At 40.9% G+C, this 11,820-nt stretch overlaps 1 protein-coding gene across 1 annotated transcript; it reads left to right on the forward strand.

The window, feature by feature from the left end:
* The first annotated feature begins 941 nt into the window (after positions 1 to 941).
* Positions 942 to 10,004, forward strand: FNTA (farnesyltransferase, CAAX box, alpha). Its single transcript, XM_042023451.1, has 9 exons — positions 942 to 1,309; positions 1,989 to 2,074; positions 2,626 to 2,740; positions 3,594 to 3,698; positions 4,362 to 4,488; positions 4,837 to 4,985; positions 7,086 to 7,148; positions 7,653 to 7,824; positions 9,302 to 10,004. The coding sequence occupies exons 1-9, from the start codon at positions 957 to 959 to the stop codon at positions 9,431 to 9,433; spliced, it is 1,302 nt and encodes a 433-aa protein (XP_041879385.1). The 5' UTR covers positions 942 to 956; the 3' UTR covers positions 9,434 to 10,004.
* Positions 10,005 to 11,820: the final 1,816 nt, after the last annotated feature.

The following is an 11,820-nucleotide window of genomic DNA, read 5'->3' on the forward strand; positions in this document are numbered from 1 at the left end:
ATTAAACGCACTCTTACATGGACCTCGGGGGAGGGACAGTGAGCGGTGATGGGAGGGGCCATGGGGGTACAAAACTCTGTGTCACAGCCTGGGGAAGTGTGTGCTTGCTTGGGAGGAGCCTGAGGAATGCTCAGTGCTGTGGGTGCTTTACCTGGACTTTATAGCTAATTTAGCTTACTGTGTCTCTAATCGTTGTGACCCAGACAAGTAATTTGAATAAGGGAATTTGGCCTGTTCACTTAATACATTAAATTATAAAATCTAAACTGAGGGTGGCCTCATTCTGACAAAAGACGTCAGCGATTTCCACCACATATAGAATGCTTTCTCCCCCTCCCTGAGAATACAGTATAGATGCAGATCTAGGCACAGCCCTTGCTACTGCACATGCTCCATCTGTCTTTAATCCTTTTCATGCTAATGCATCTCAAAATGCCCCAGACTACAAGCCCGTACCCCTGAATCAGCTGTTCTCTAACACCTGTCTTCAGTTCAGCTACTTTGTCCTGCTGACCAACACCACATTAGGGGGTCACAGAATCATTTAGGTTGGAAAAGATCTCTGAGATCCATCGAGTCCAATCTATGACAGAACACCGCCTTGTCAACCGGACCACAGTCCAGTTGACCCTGGGTAGTCCATTCCAATGTCTAATCACCTTTTCTGTGAAGAAACTCCTCCTGATGGCCGCCCTGAACCTCTGCTGGTGCAGTTTGAGACTGTGTCTCGTCTCTGGTTGCCTGGAGAAGAGGCCGATTCCCACGTGGCTACAGCCTCCTTTCAGGTAGTTGAAAAGCACTAAGGTCACCCCTGAGCCTCCTTTTCTCCAGGCTAACCTCACCCAGCTCCTGCTGGGTCTGCTGCCTTCTCCAGTTTCACCCGTTGGTTAGCAGCGGCTGTTTCAAAACCTTCTCCAGTTTCACCTTTTACACCTGTTAGGTGGCTTGAACCTAAAATGGCGCCCACTTGTGTTTTCCCTGCGCTGTGTAAACTCCCGATGTGGAGACGCGGCGGGAGCTTCCCTGGCGGAGGGAAGGCAGCTCCCCGCGCCCGCAGCCCGGCCGCGGGCTGCGCCCTCCGCCCCAGGGGCGGCGCTGTCGAGCCGCGCTGCCGCTCCGCCCGCGCCTCTGTGGTGCAGCCGGGCCCCGGAAGCGGCGGCGCAGCGATGGCGGCGGACGGGAGGGCCGCGGTGGCCGAGTTGCAGGCGGAGGGGGAAGCGGAGGGCGGCGGCAGCGAGCCAGAGGGCGGCTTCGGGCAGCTGCTGGAGGAGGAGGAGGACGGGGAGGATAACGGCTACGTGCTGTACAGGTACGGCCGCGGCGGCGTCGCGGCACGTCAGGGGGTGGGGGGCGTGGAGCGGCGGAGCTGGGGCCGGAGGAGTGGGGAGCTTGTGGGAGGGGCAGGGACACCTTTCACTTCACCAGGTTGCTCGGGGCTTTATCCAACATGGCCTTGAGCACTGCCAGAGCTGGTGCATACACAGCTTCTCTGGGCGACCTGGTCCAGGGTCTCACCACCCTTACAATAAAAGAATTTTTTCCTAATGTCGAACCTAAGTTTCCCCTCTTTCAGTTTGTACCCATTATTTCTTGTCCATCATTACAGTTTCTGACGGAAAATCCCTCTCCTGCTTCCCTGTAGGCCCTTTTTTAGATCCTGGAAGGCTGCTCTGAGGTCTCCACCCAGCCACCAGTGGGGTGGGTGGACAGCTCCACCTTTCTCAGTATGTCTTTGTAAGGGAGGTGCTCCAGTCCTCTTTTCAACGTCGTGGCCCTCCTCTGGACTTGCTCCAACACTTCCATGTCCTCCTTATGTTGGGGACACTTTTACCTGTTTATATGCTGTGGTACAGACAGTAATGTAGCTAAAATAGTAGTGACTGTTCAGAGCAAGGATGTGTACTGGACACAGGTTTGTGCATGTCATGGTTTGAGTAGCATATTGTGCTTTTCAGAACCATTGAAAAAACAAAAATATGTATTTACAGGGACAGGAAGGAATGGGCCGATATTGAACCTGTACCTCAAAATGATGGGCCAAATCCTGTTGTTCAGATCATCTACAGTGAAAAATGTAAGTCTTAAATATGTTCTGCCCTTACCATTGTTGAAACAAGACTTCATTTTTTGGATAACATTTTCTAGAGTGATACTGTGAAGAAATTAATTCAATTGTGTTATGGTGCTTGTGTGTGGTGTTTTTACCAAGCATTTCTGAATCTGAATCTTCACCTGAGATATTAATAGCCAAGGTTCTCCTTTAAAATCGTATGGCTTAAGAGGTAATACAGCAGACAGTGTGGTTCATGTCACAAGGCATTTCCAGCCCACAAGTGGAAGCAAAACATGAAGCTCCTGCAACTGGTGGAGCAGTGTGAGTAAGCAGCACAGAACTTTTATGATTGTTTTTGATATTATTCTGATGGTGTATTGCTAACATACTTGTGCAGCTTTTTGGTGTGCTAATATCATGCACAGGTCTCAGTTGCAAATGCTGTCAGAGCAATAGGTAGCTATTGTTTCACAGAGGTATGTTTAGAATACAGAAAACAGGAAGGAATTTCAAAAGATTATTAACCTTATCCCCTACTCAGGCCATTGGCTAAGATGCTATTTTCTATTTAGTCCGAGATGTCTATGATTACTTCCGGGCTGTTCTGCAGCGGGATGAGAGAAGCGAAAGAGCTTTCAAGTTAACAGCAGATGCCATTGAGTTAAATGCTGCAAACTACACAGTATGGTATGTAATAACTCTGGGATTATTTCTGTGGTCATTCGACTGCCTACCTTTTAAGTCTTCACTATTTTGTTAGTTGAATTAGGACATGCCTACTTGAATTTACACAGAAGAGTAGCGTAGATTTCCAGTGAGCTTCCAAAGAAAGCCTTTGTTCAGTATTTCCCATGCCTCACTTTGATTCAGTGGTTTTCATTCATTTGTCTTTAAGGATATTATCAGTCAAGGACAGGGCTAGCTACAAAAAGGACTTTTCTGTTTAAAATTAGAACATTTACCTGATAATGTGGCCATGGCAAAATGCTGAAGATGCGCTCAGTTGACTTCAAGAAGAAGCATAAAAACATGACAGCAGCTAATTTGTATATTTACTAAATAGTGCATTTTAAAAGATCTCTCAGGTTACCGTTCAGTTAGGTAATAAATAAACAGTGAATTTCTGATACTCAGAGTAGGGCCTTTTAACTCACAAATGCTAACAAGTATGTCTGGACATCTTTATTCCACTGATTTCCATAAAATCAGAAAGTTTACATTGTTTCAAGCACAGAAGTCTTAGTTTCCACGACAAAAAACTAGCATGGGTACAGGTTAACTTGAACATGATTGCTACTATCTTAGATAATGTACTGTTGTAACCAGTCATATTCTAATTCTCCGCTGTTCAATAATTGAATGCCCTTTAACAGAACTAGATATGTGGTTGAGGATTTTGCATTAGGTTTTGGTTTTTTGTACTATTTTTAGCTCAATATCATTTACAAGAATTGTGAACAAAGGTGATCCTATGTTCTTCTCTGTGAATTTTAGGAAAGTCCTTTTGCAGTGTTCAAATGCTTGACTTTTAAAAATACAGGCATTTCCGGAGAGTCCTCCTGCAGTCTTTGGGAAAGGATCTCCATGAGGAACTTAAGTACATTACAGCTATCATTGAAGATCAGCCAAAGAACTACCAAGTCTGGTAAAATCGTGCTTTCTTTTCAATTCCTAATGTTTTTATAAATTGGCTATCAGTTATGATGGAGGAATTAAATGGAATTGCATCATGTCAAAGTTTCTTTCAGATACTTGTTCTAAGCATATGATTATGACATGCTAAGCAGGTCTTGTTTTCTTGTTAAAATTAAGTTTTAAACTGCCAAAATAAATCTGACAGGTAAAAAAAAAAAAAAAAGGACTTGTGAAAAGGCAACCAAGAAAACAAATAGAAGTTAATATTTTTTCTTTTATTTTGTCTTGGAGTTTGCCTGCCTGTTGTTGGGTTTTTTTCCGAAATGAATGGGAATAAGCAAAAGAGCAGTATTGTTATTACAAGAGAAATTACGCAGTACTAGAAAATTTTACTTTGCTGAAGACTTTGACCATGAGTGTGGAAGTATATTGTTTCAGGTGAACATTACTTGTCTAAAATGAGGTGATTTGCCATTGTGTATGTGTGGTTAGAATTTTTTATAATATAAATATGCATCATACGTTTCTCAGAGCCAAGTGAAATGTTCTGCTATGCTTAATTTGAAGTACTTAACTAGTGGGTTTTTTTCCTAAGTGGTACAGTTGCTATAAGCTGCTTTAATACACACCACACAGTCACCAAAAAAATTTAGACTTTTCTTCTTGTCATTAGGCATCACAGGCGGGTGCTGGTTGAGTGGCTGCAGGATCCATCCAGAGAGCTTGAGTTCATAGCTGACATTCTTAACCAAGATGCCAAAAATTACCATGCCTGGCAACACAGACAATGGGTTATTCAGGTATTGTATCCACAGAACTCTTGATTCTTTAAATAACCTGGCAGAGGTTAGCTATAAACTTGCCTTTTAGGAAGTGAGTTCAAAAAATTGGATTGCTGTCTACTAACTGTTACGTGTGTGTATTTAATGTTGAACTAATACCTTTGCGTACCACTGCATAGTGTAGCATGTTCCTAGTGTACCTGTACTTAATTTTCTTTGAACTTTGTGTTGATTTCTTCAAAAAATGCTCTATCTGATGTTCAGGCAACTTAGGAATGAGGAGAATTTAAAATAATATTTATAACGAGGAGTATTTAAAAAAAATAAAAACTTTTGATTGTGATACTCTCTCTTCTCTTTCTATAGGAGTTCAAACTATGGGACAATGAACTGGACTATGTAGACCAGCTTTTGAGAGAAGATGTGAGAAACAACTCAGTTTGGAACCAACGACACTTTGTCATTTTCAACACCACTGGCTATGATGACCCAGCAGTCCTAGACAGAGAAGTCCGGTTAGTAATGCTATTCAGGCTCACGTTAAACAGTCTCCATTACATGAAGGCAAAGGAATACTTTCACCGTCACCCTGGGCTTTGTTTCCTGGTTTTTGTTCACTTCTGGGACTAACACTCATGGTTAGCAGATCAAGTGTTAGACTGAAGCAAGCTCTGCTTACCCTGGGCAAGTCACTATCATGCATCTGTTTTCCTGACCTGCTGTTTATTGTAAAAACAAAACTTTGGGGTTTATGGTGAGCTAGTTATAGTGGGACAATCTGCAGAAAATCTGTGACACTGTTGTGCTGTTCATCAGTATTCTACCCCTAGAAAGTTTGGGAAAAGAGGCCCTCTTCAGTTCTGGTGCCTGCAGCACCTCCCCCGCTTCCTTCTTCACTGACCTTGGTGTCTGTGGAGTTTTCCTCTCGCATGTTCTCATTCTGCTCTTGTCTGGCCACAAATAAAACTGGGCCACAACCTTTGTTTTTCTTTCTTCTTTAGTATGTTACCATGAGGTGTTACCATCATTTCCAATAGGCCCAGCCTTGGCCAGTGGCACATCTATCTGTGGAGCCACCAGAGATTGGCTCTGATGGACATGGAAGAAGCTCCTGGCAGCTTCTCACAAAACCCACCCCTGTAGCCTCCCCCACTACCAAAAACCAGGCCATGCAAACCCAATACAGTAATGTGGACACAGATTGTAGGAAGAGGAGTTGCTTTTTTTGAGGAATTTTACGCAGCTGGAAAAACAAAGGAGCTTTCAGGAGTATGTGGTTGGCACAAAGAGAACTACTTCTGTGAGATGGCTAGTTTTCAGGAAAAAGAGCTTTGTGCTCACTGCTTCTAGGTTGCAGGTTTGTAACTGAAGACAAACTGGGCTTCTAGATGTATTTTACTGCTCGTGGTGGTAAAAGAAGCTTCTTCATATGGTTTTCACATCTCAGATTGCTGATTAGGGTTGATGGTTATGAGAAGGTATTTATCAAAAGTGAAGAAGCAATTAAAATAAGGTATTGCAATTTTTATAGAGTTATTTTTCAGAAGAAAGACTCAATCTCTGAATAAGTCCTTTGGTACATTATTCCTAGAGGATCCCAGCACTCACCATCTTTCACGGTTGTCTTTGCAACCTTCTAGAAGTTGTACTTCTCTTCCAGTTCATAACCTTCCTGTAGATGAATGAATCTGTACCATTTCCATGACTTAGACTTGGATATCTTCAACTTTTTCTCTCCAGAGTTTAGTCTGGGCATCCTCCCTTGATCTTCTCAAGATAATTGGATACCATCTTAAGAACCAGGCTGGCTAAGGTTAAGACTTCCCAGATGTCATTAGAGAACTGCTTATTGGTAGATAAACTTGGTCTTTGTCATAGTGACTGCAGAATGTTAAAAGAGTTAGGATTGTGGGTATTTTTTTTAGTACTCCTGATACAACTTTTTATCAGTATCTGCAGCCTCTGAAAATCATCAGATGGCTGGTTATGCTGGGAAAAGCCAGAAGATAAATCTGTTTTGTGAAGATGAAATGTGGCCTTGTGGTTGTACGGGAGGTGCCTTTTGTTGCTTTGCTTTTATAGCAGTTGTCTCACTGTTACTTTCACAGAAGTGCTGCAGACGGCTATGTGAGCTGAAAGCTCAAGCTCTGCCTTTCTGTGGGTTTGCTTGAGTGCAGCCTCATGGAAAACGTTCTGAAAATAGGTACAGAACATACCGCTTGCAGTCATATTAACAGAGCTCAGGTACTCTGGCCATTTTCAGCCCCTTGCCATTGCTGGGCATCAAGACAAAAGTTACTCCTTTAGCATACCAGGAGTGTATTACGTTGTTTCTCAGTGTTACCGCTAATAATTTTGGGAACTGACTCATTATTGTATGAAGTCCAGCAAATTGAACACTTAAATCTTAAAATAGTTTTCATAGTGTCTGCCTCTTTGAGACGCCTGGTGATTATCTTCTGAGCCATTTTTGATCTACTGAGCTGAGATGATCTGCAAAAAGAGTGAAGTCTAGTCTAGAGAGATGTATTTGGAATCTTCTGAGCACATTCAGGTAATTTCTAACTGCATTGTTACTTTGGTTGCATTCGTGACCTGTTGTCTTCTTATTGCAGGTACACTCTTGAGATGATCACTGCAGTGCCACATAATGAGAGCGCTTGGAACTACTTAAAAGGGTGAGGTGTATTTCTCCATGACAAAAAGAATATCTGTAGAAGGTGTCTGATGCCTACTTCTTAATTGAAAATAACTTGTTGCTGTTTGTTCTAATGTAGTGTGCTTAAGCATGCAGGCAAATACTATCACAAGGTGTTATTATATTATAACTTAATTTCTTCGTAAATTTTCACTAAGCTTCTGGCCCTGTAGTTTTGTGGAAGGACTATGGGTACTTCTCATGATTTTAAAAACTTGACTTGTTATGTTACTGTGTTAAAAAGCATAGACAGGAAATAACAAACATGCTTTCAGTCTAATTTATGTTCAGTTGAACAAAAACTATACCAGCTTATTACAACATGAGGCTGTACTAGTGCTGTGTGCTGCTTACTTTCTGACTTACTTATATTTGCAGCCTGATTTCAAAACTAATCTCCAAGTAAAGGAATCATAACAAAAACACAATTACTCACACCAGATTTCCCACTGCCACGTGTCAAGCCTATTAACCTCTCTTCTAGGATTCTACAGGATCGTGGTCTTTCTAAGTATCCAAATCTGCTGGAGGAACTGTTGAATTTACAGCCCAGTCACAGTTCACCCTATCTGATTGCCTTTCTTGTGGACATATATGAAGACATGCTAGAAAACCAGTGCGATAACAAGGAAGAAACACTGAACAAGGCACTGGAGGTAGGTTTTGAGAGCTTGGTTTTTCTTCTGACGGATTCTGTCTGTTCCTGTCTGGTTTTATAGCTTGACAAAATGGGATTGATTTTCATAAACAGAGCAGGTTACTTGTTAATCACAAGAGGTCTATGAAGAGTTTAACACAAAATCCAGACAATCACAAGGATCTCCTGAATTTAAATATAAGTAATAACTTGCCAGTTATGAAATTACTCTTAAGTTTTCTTCACTTGGTACTGAAGGAAGGTCTCTAATACCACATGCAGAAATAAGATGATGTTTGAACAATTGAAGAGTTTTGGATGTTAACTTTTAGCATTAACTCACTCTCTTCTCTGTAGGTTAATGAATTTTTCTCAGAATATCCATTTCCAAACCTCTATTGAGCTCCTTTGGCCCTTCTTAGCCCTTTCTAAGAAAGGTGGCAGAATTAGCTTATGGCCAGCAGGCACTGGGGGTATCAGTAAGAAATGTCAGGCACCACTTCCTACAGAGCATAAATTACTTCTGGCAATGTTGTGTATCTCTCAGAGCTTCATACTTGGATGGTCCTTGGTGCAGTTTGTAGTGTAGTTTTTACAAGAACACTTTGCATTCACTGTGGCACAGACTGGAACTCAATGTAATTAGAGCTGTAGTTTTGCCTGGAGTCTTTGTGTTCCAATGTTACTCTTTGTCAGCATTTTTCCATTGTGTTCCAGGACCAGATTGTAAATAAGTGCAGTTGTACCTCCTAGATTCATATCCCCTTTATACTATTTCACTGATTTTGACTTCTCTATTTAGGCATCAAAGCTCCTGATTTCTTAACTCCATTTCACTGAGCAAGGCCGTGTCATCTGCATAACAAAAGGGAATTTACTAAAACATTGGTAGACAGTGTACATACTGTGTAAAGTTTACACAGCCTGTCCTGTAAGTAGGATTGACTTCTACTGTGCTGCTTACCGAGATCAAAACAAAAAAAAACCCCTGAACACGAAGTATTTGCACCAACTTAACATAGCATGAGAGAAGGTTACTGACTTGCGTGGAGAACCCTTTTGGGACAGTCTGCTGAGGGAAAAGAGAAATAAAATATCTCTTGTCAGTCCATCAAGAGTACTGAAGATTCAAGAGAAGTGGTTTGCAGCCTGTTGGATGACTAAAAGACATTCAGGGTTCTCAGGAAGTATACTGTGCTTCTACTACAGGCTTGGCATGGATGATGAGTGGTAGGCATGGAAATGAGTCAGAGGGAAACTCTTACAACTGAAATGGGGCTGGAGGGATTTTTGTGCAGTGTCAGATTGGTTGGCTACCAACTGGGATTGTCATCAGTTTGATGTCATTGAACAATTACAAGTCCTGCGAATAAAACAAATGTTGCAGAGAAACGTGTTTCTAATACTGTCTGAAATATATGTTGTATGCATTTTATAGTGAAGGATTCCGTAAGCTTTTTGGTATAATGCTCCAATCTCTCATTTTTCTTCCATAGTTGTGTGAAATTCTGGCTAAAGAAAAAGACACCATCCGAAAAGAGTACTGGAGATACATTGGAAGGTCCCTTAAGAGCAAGCACAGTTCAGGCACTGAACAAAGCAGCACAGTGACAGATAAACAGCAGTAACTGAAGATGGAAGAAAACAGTGTTAAGCTCTCAAGCTGTTCTAAAGCTGTACTAAGTAGGGTCATCAACAAGTTTAAAGTCCAGTTGTCGGTATTGCAATGAAAGAGGAGTGCAGACTGCTGTATAGTCCTGGGTTGCTGCTGCTACTGGTAATACCTCTAGTTTCAGTCAAGAAATGTATTAAGGCTTAATTATTGAAATGTACCGAGTAAAGGTTTTAGTTCCTAACTAAAAATACATAAAGCTATACCTTACTATATTGGCAGTGCTCAGTTAACAGTTGGCCTTGACCTTATAGAGGTTTTTTCCAACGTAAATTACTCTATGATTCTGTGAAGCACTAAAACCATTCCTGGCTTACCCACTTGTGGTTCCTAGCTCTGTCTCATCAGATGCTGCAGTAATGACTGCAGGTAACTTAGCTATAGGGGATATAAAGTAACCTGGTTAGTGCAAGTAGGCACTGCAAGCTGTTGCCTTACGTGGGAGCAGCTGTGTGACACTGTCAGCCTATGCTGTTGTATGCAACTAACACCAAGTGTAATTTTGTAATAAAAATAGATAACTTAGAGCATTTGTCTGATTTTTTTTTTAGTGTGTTTCTTTTGCTCCTTGTAAGTGCACAGTTTGTTCTTTTCAGATGCTAATAAGAGATAAAATATCCCCTTGTATGTATTGGATTCTATTGCATTGAGATGTTTTTTGCACTGGAGTATTCTTAGCCCAGAAACTTTCAGTACACTTGATATGTTCTGTGGAGCCCTGAATTCTTACCTGCACAGACAGGAAAAATGCTTTGAGGATCCTGGGGGATGTGTATACCTGCACCAGAAAAATGCATCTACCCTGTTTTCAGTAAATGCCTATTGTAAGCTGTGATCTTATAGAGTGCTTGTCTGATATGAAATACTTTATTGAAAATGATCATAAGGGGATGTTAACAAACAAATGCTGGTATTTATTCCATAATATGCAGTTTTTCTGACACTAAACATTAAAAGGTGTTACTGTGATTAAACAATAGTGGAGATTATTTTTTAACACTTGAAATTCTTTAATTCAATGCACTCTTCAAATTTAAAACAACTCACATATATACGAAAGCTATGTAATTTTGTAGTGGTTTTGCTGCATTCTCAGCAGTAGAGAAAACATTTTTTTAATGACATATGAACATTCAAAACAGACATGGACTTCAAACTTCTGGAGATATGTTACCTGGGGGGTTTTTTCTGTTTTCTTTTTTTTGGGGGTTGGGTTTTTTTGGATATGTTGGGGGGTTTTTTACCACATTTGAAACCGTAGTACAAAGCAAAAAGTGTGTTTCTACCCCTATGAGTTGTTCCTAATTGCAACTGTACTAAATATGGAGTGGTGAACAGCCAGGGTGTTCAAGGTCTTCAGGACAAAGTAATTTATTTGCCACTATCAGTCAAGAAAGCTCAGAAAGATGAAACAGTCAAATGCAATCCTTAAAGTAAACATCATCAATGAAGAGGGAACAGAATTTTTCCTCTGCATATGGTGTTAATACGTTCCCATTTCTTTCACAAAATTCAGAGAACACTTGGAGTAAGAGTATTCTTTATAGACACTAGCATAAATTTCAGCAAGAGTAAGTCGTCCCAAGGTAAGACTGATGAAGAGTGTCCACAGGGACGGTATATTTTGGGATGTGATCTCAGTCACTTTTGGGCTGAGGGAAGAGCTTAGATTTAGCCATATAGACTTCCTAGTGGCAAGAATAGGTAGGAATCCTCTGACAAAACCTTTTTGGGAATATGGTCAACCTATGGCCTTCTTATTCTTGAAAATGATGTCTAGAAGGAATCAGTAAGATTCTAACAAAGTTGGTAGGGTTTTATACTGGTTATGCAAACATAGTGGTACGTGGAAAGATAATACCACTTCTGAGCTCCCTTTACCAATAAATAACCAGATACATATTTTTAGTGGAAAAAATACCTTGTCTTATGTAGAACAAACATGTAACTGAACAAATCATGTAAATCCTAAGAAAAAAATGTGCTGGACACTGGATTTCAGCTTAAACACAAACAACAACAACAAAATAGTCATTCTGTTGTAACAGAAATTTTCCTTTTTTTCTTTCAAATGTTTATGTTTACTGTCATTTGGATTGTAAGGAAGATTTCAAATTCTCTTGCAAAGGCGCCTCAGTTCTGTGCTGGTAAACCATACACAAAAATACTGAGCTGTCAGAGCTGGAAAAATGATGGCTGCCCAGACAGGTAGCAAGTGCAGCTACCAAACCTTGAATTTTAATGTGTCCAAGACAAAATCTTTCTGGTGGAAGAAGCAGCTTGACAAAATGTATGACCTGTAGAAAGAAGGGTCTTAGAGTAGGAAGTTAGACATGACTTTAA

The sequence above is a fragment of the Corvus kubaryi genome, unplaced genomic scaffold, assembly GCF_017639235.1.
Source record: "Corvus kubaryi isolate FWS band 111438036 unplaced genomic scaffold, C.kubaryi_AGA036_p1.0 37249, whole genome shotgun sequence".
Lineage (NCBI taxonomy): Eukaryota > Metazoa > Chordata > Aves > Passeriformes > Corvidae > Corvus > Corvus kubaryi.

Coding starts and splice junctions, on each gene's coding strand:
- FNTA (XM_042023451.1), top strand. CDS start 957: ATGGCGCCCACTTGTGTTTTCCCTGCGCTGTGTAAACTCCCGATGTGG. Junction 2,075..2,625: donor GATCATCTACAGTGAAAAAT/GTAAGTCTTAAA, acceptor TTTTCTATTTAG/TCCGAGATGTCTATGATTAC. Junction 7,825..9,301: donor CACTGAACAAGGCACTGGAG/GTAGGTTTTGAG, acceptor TTTCTTCCATAG/TTGTGTGAAATTCTGGCTAA.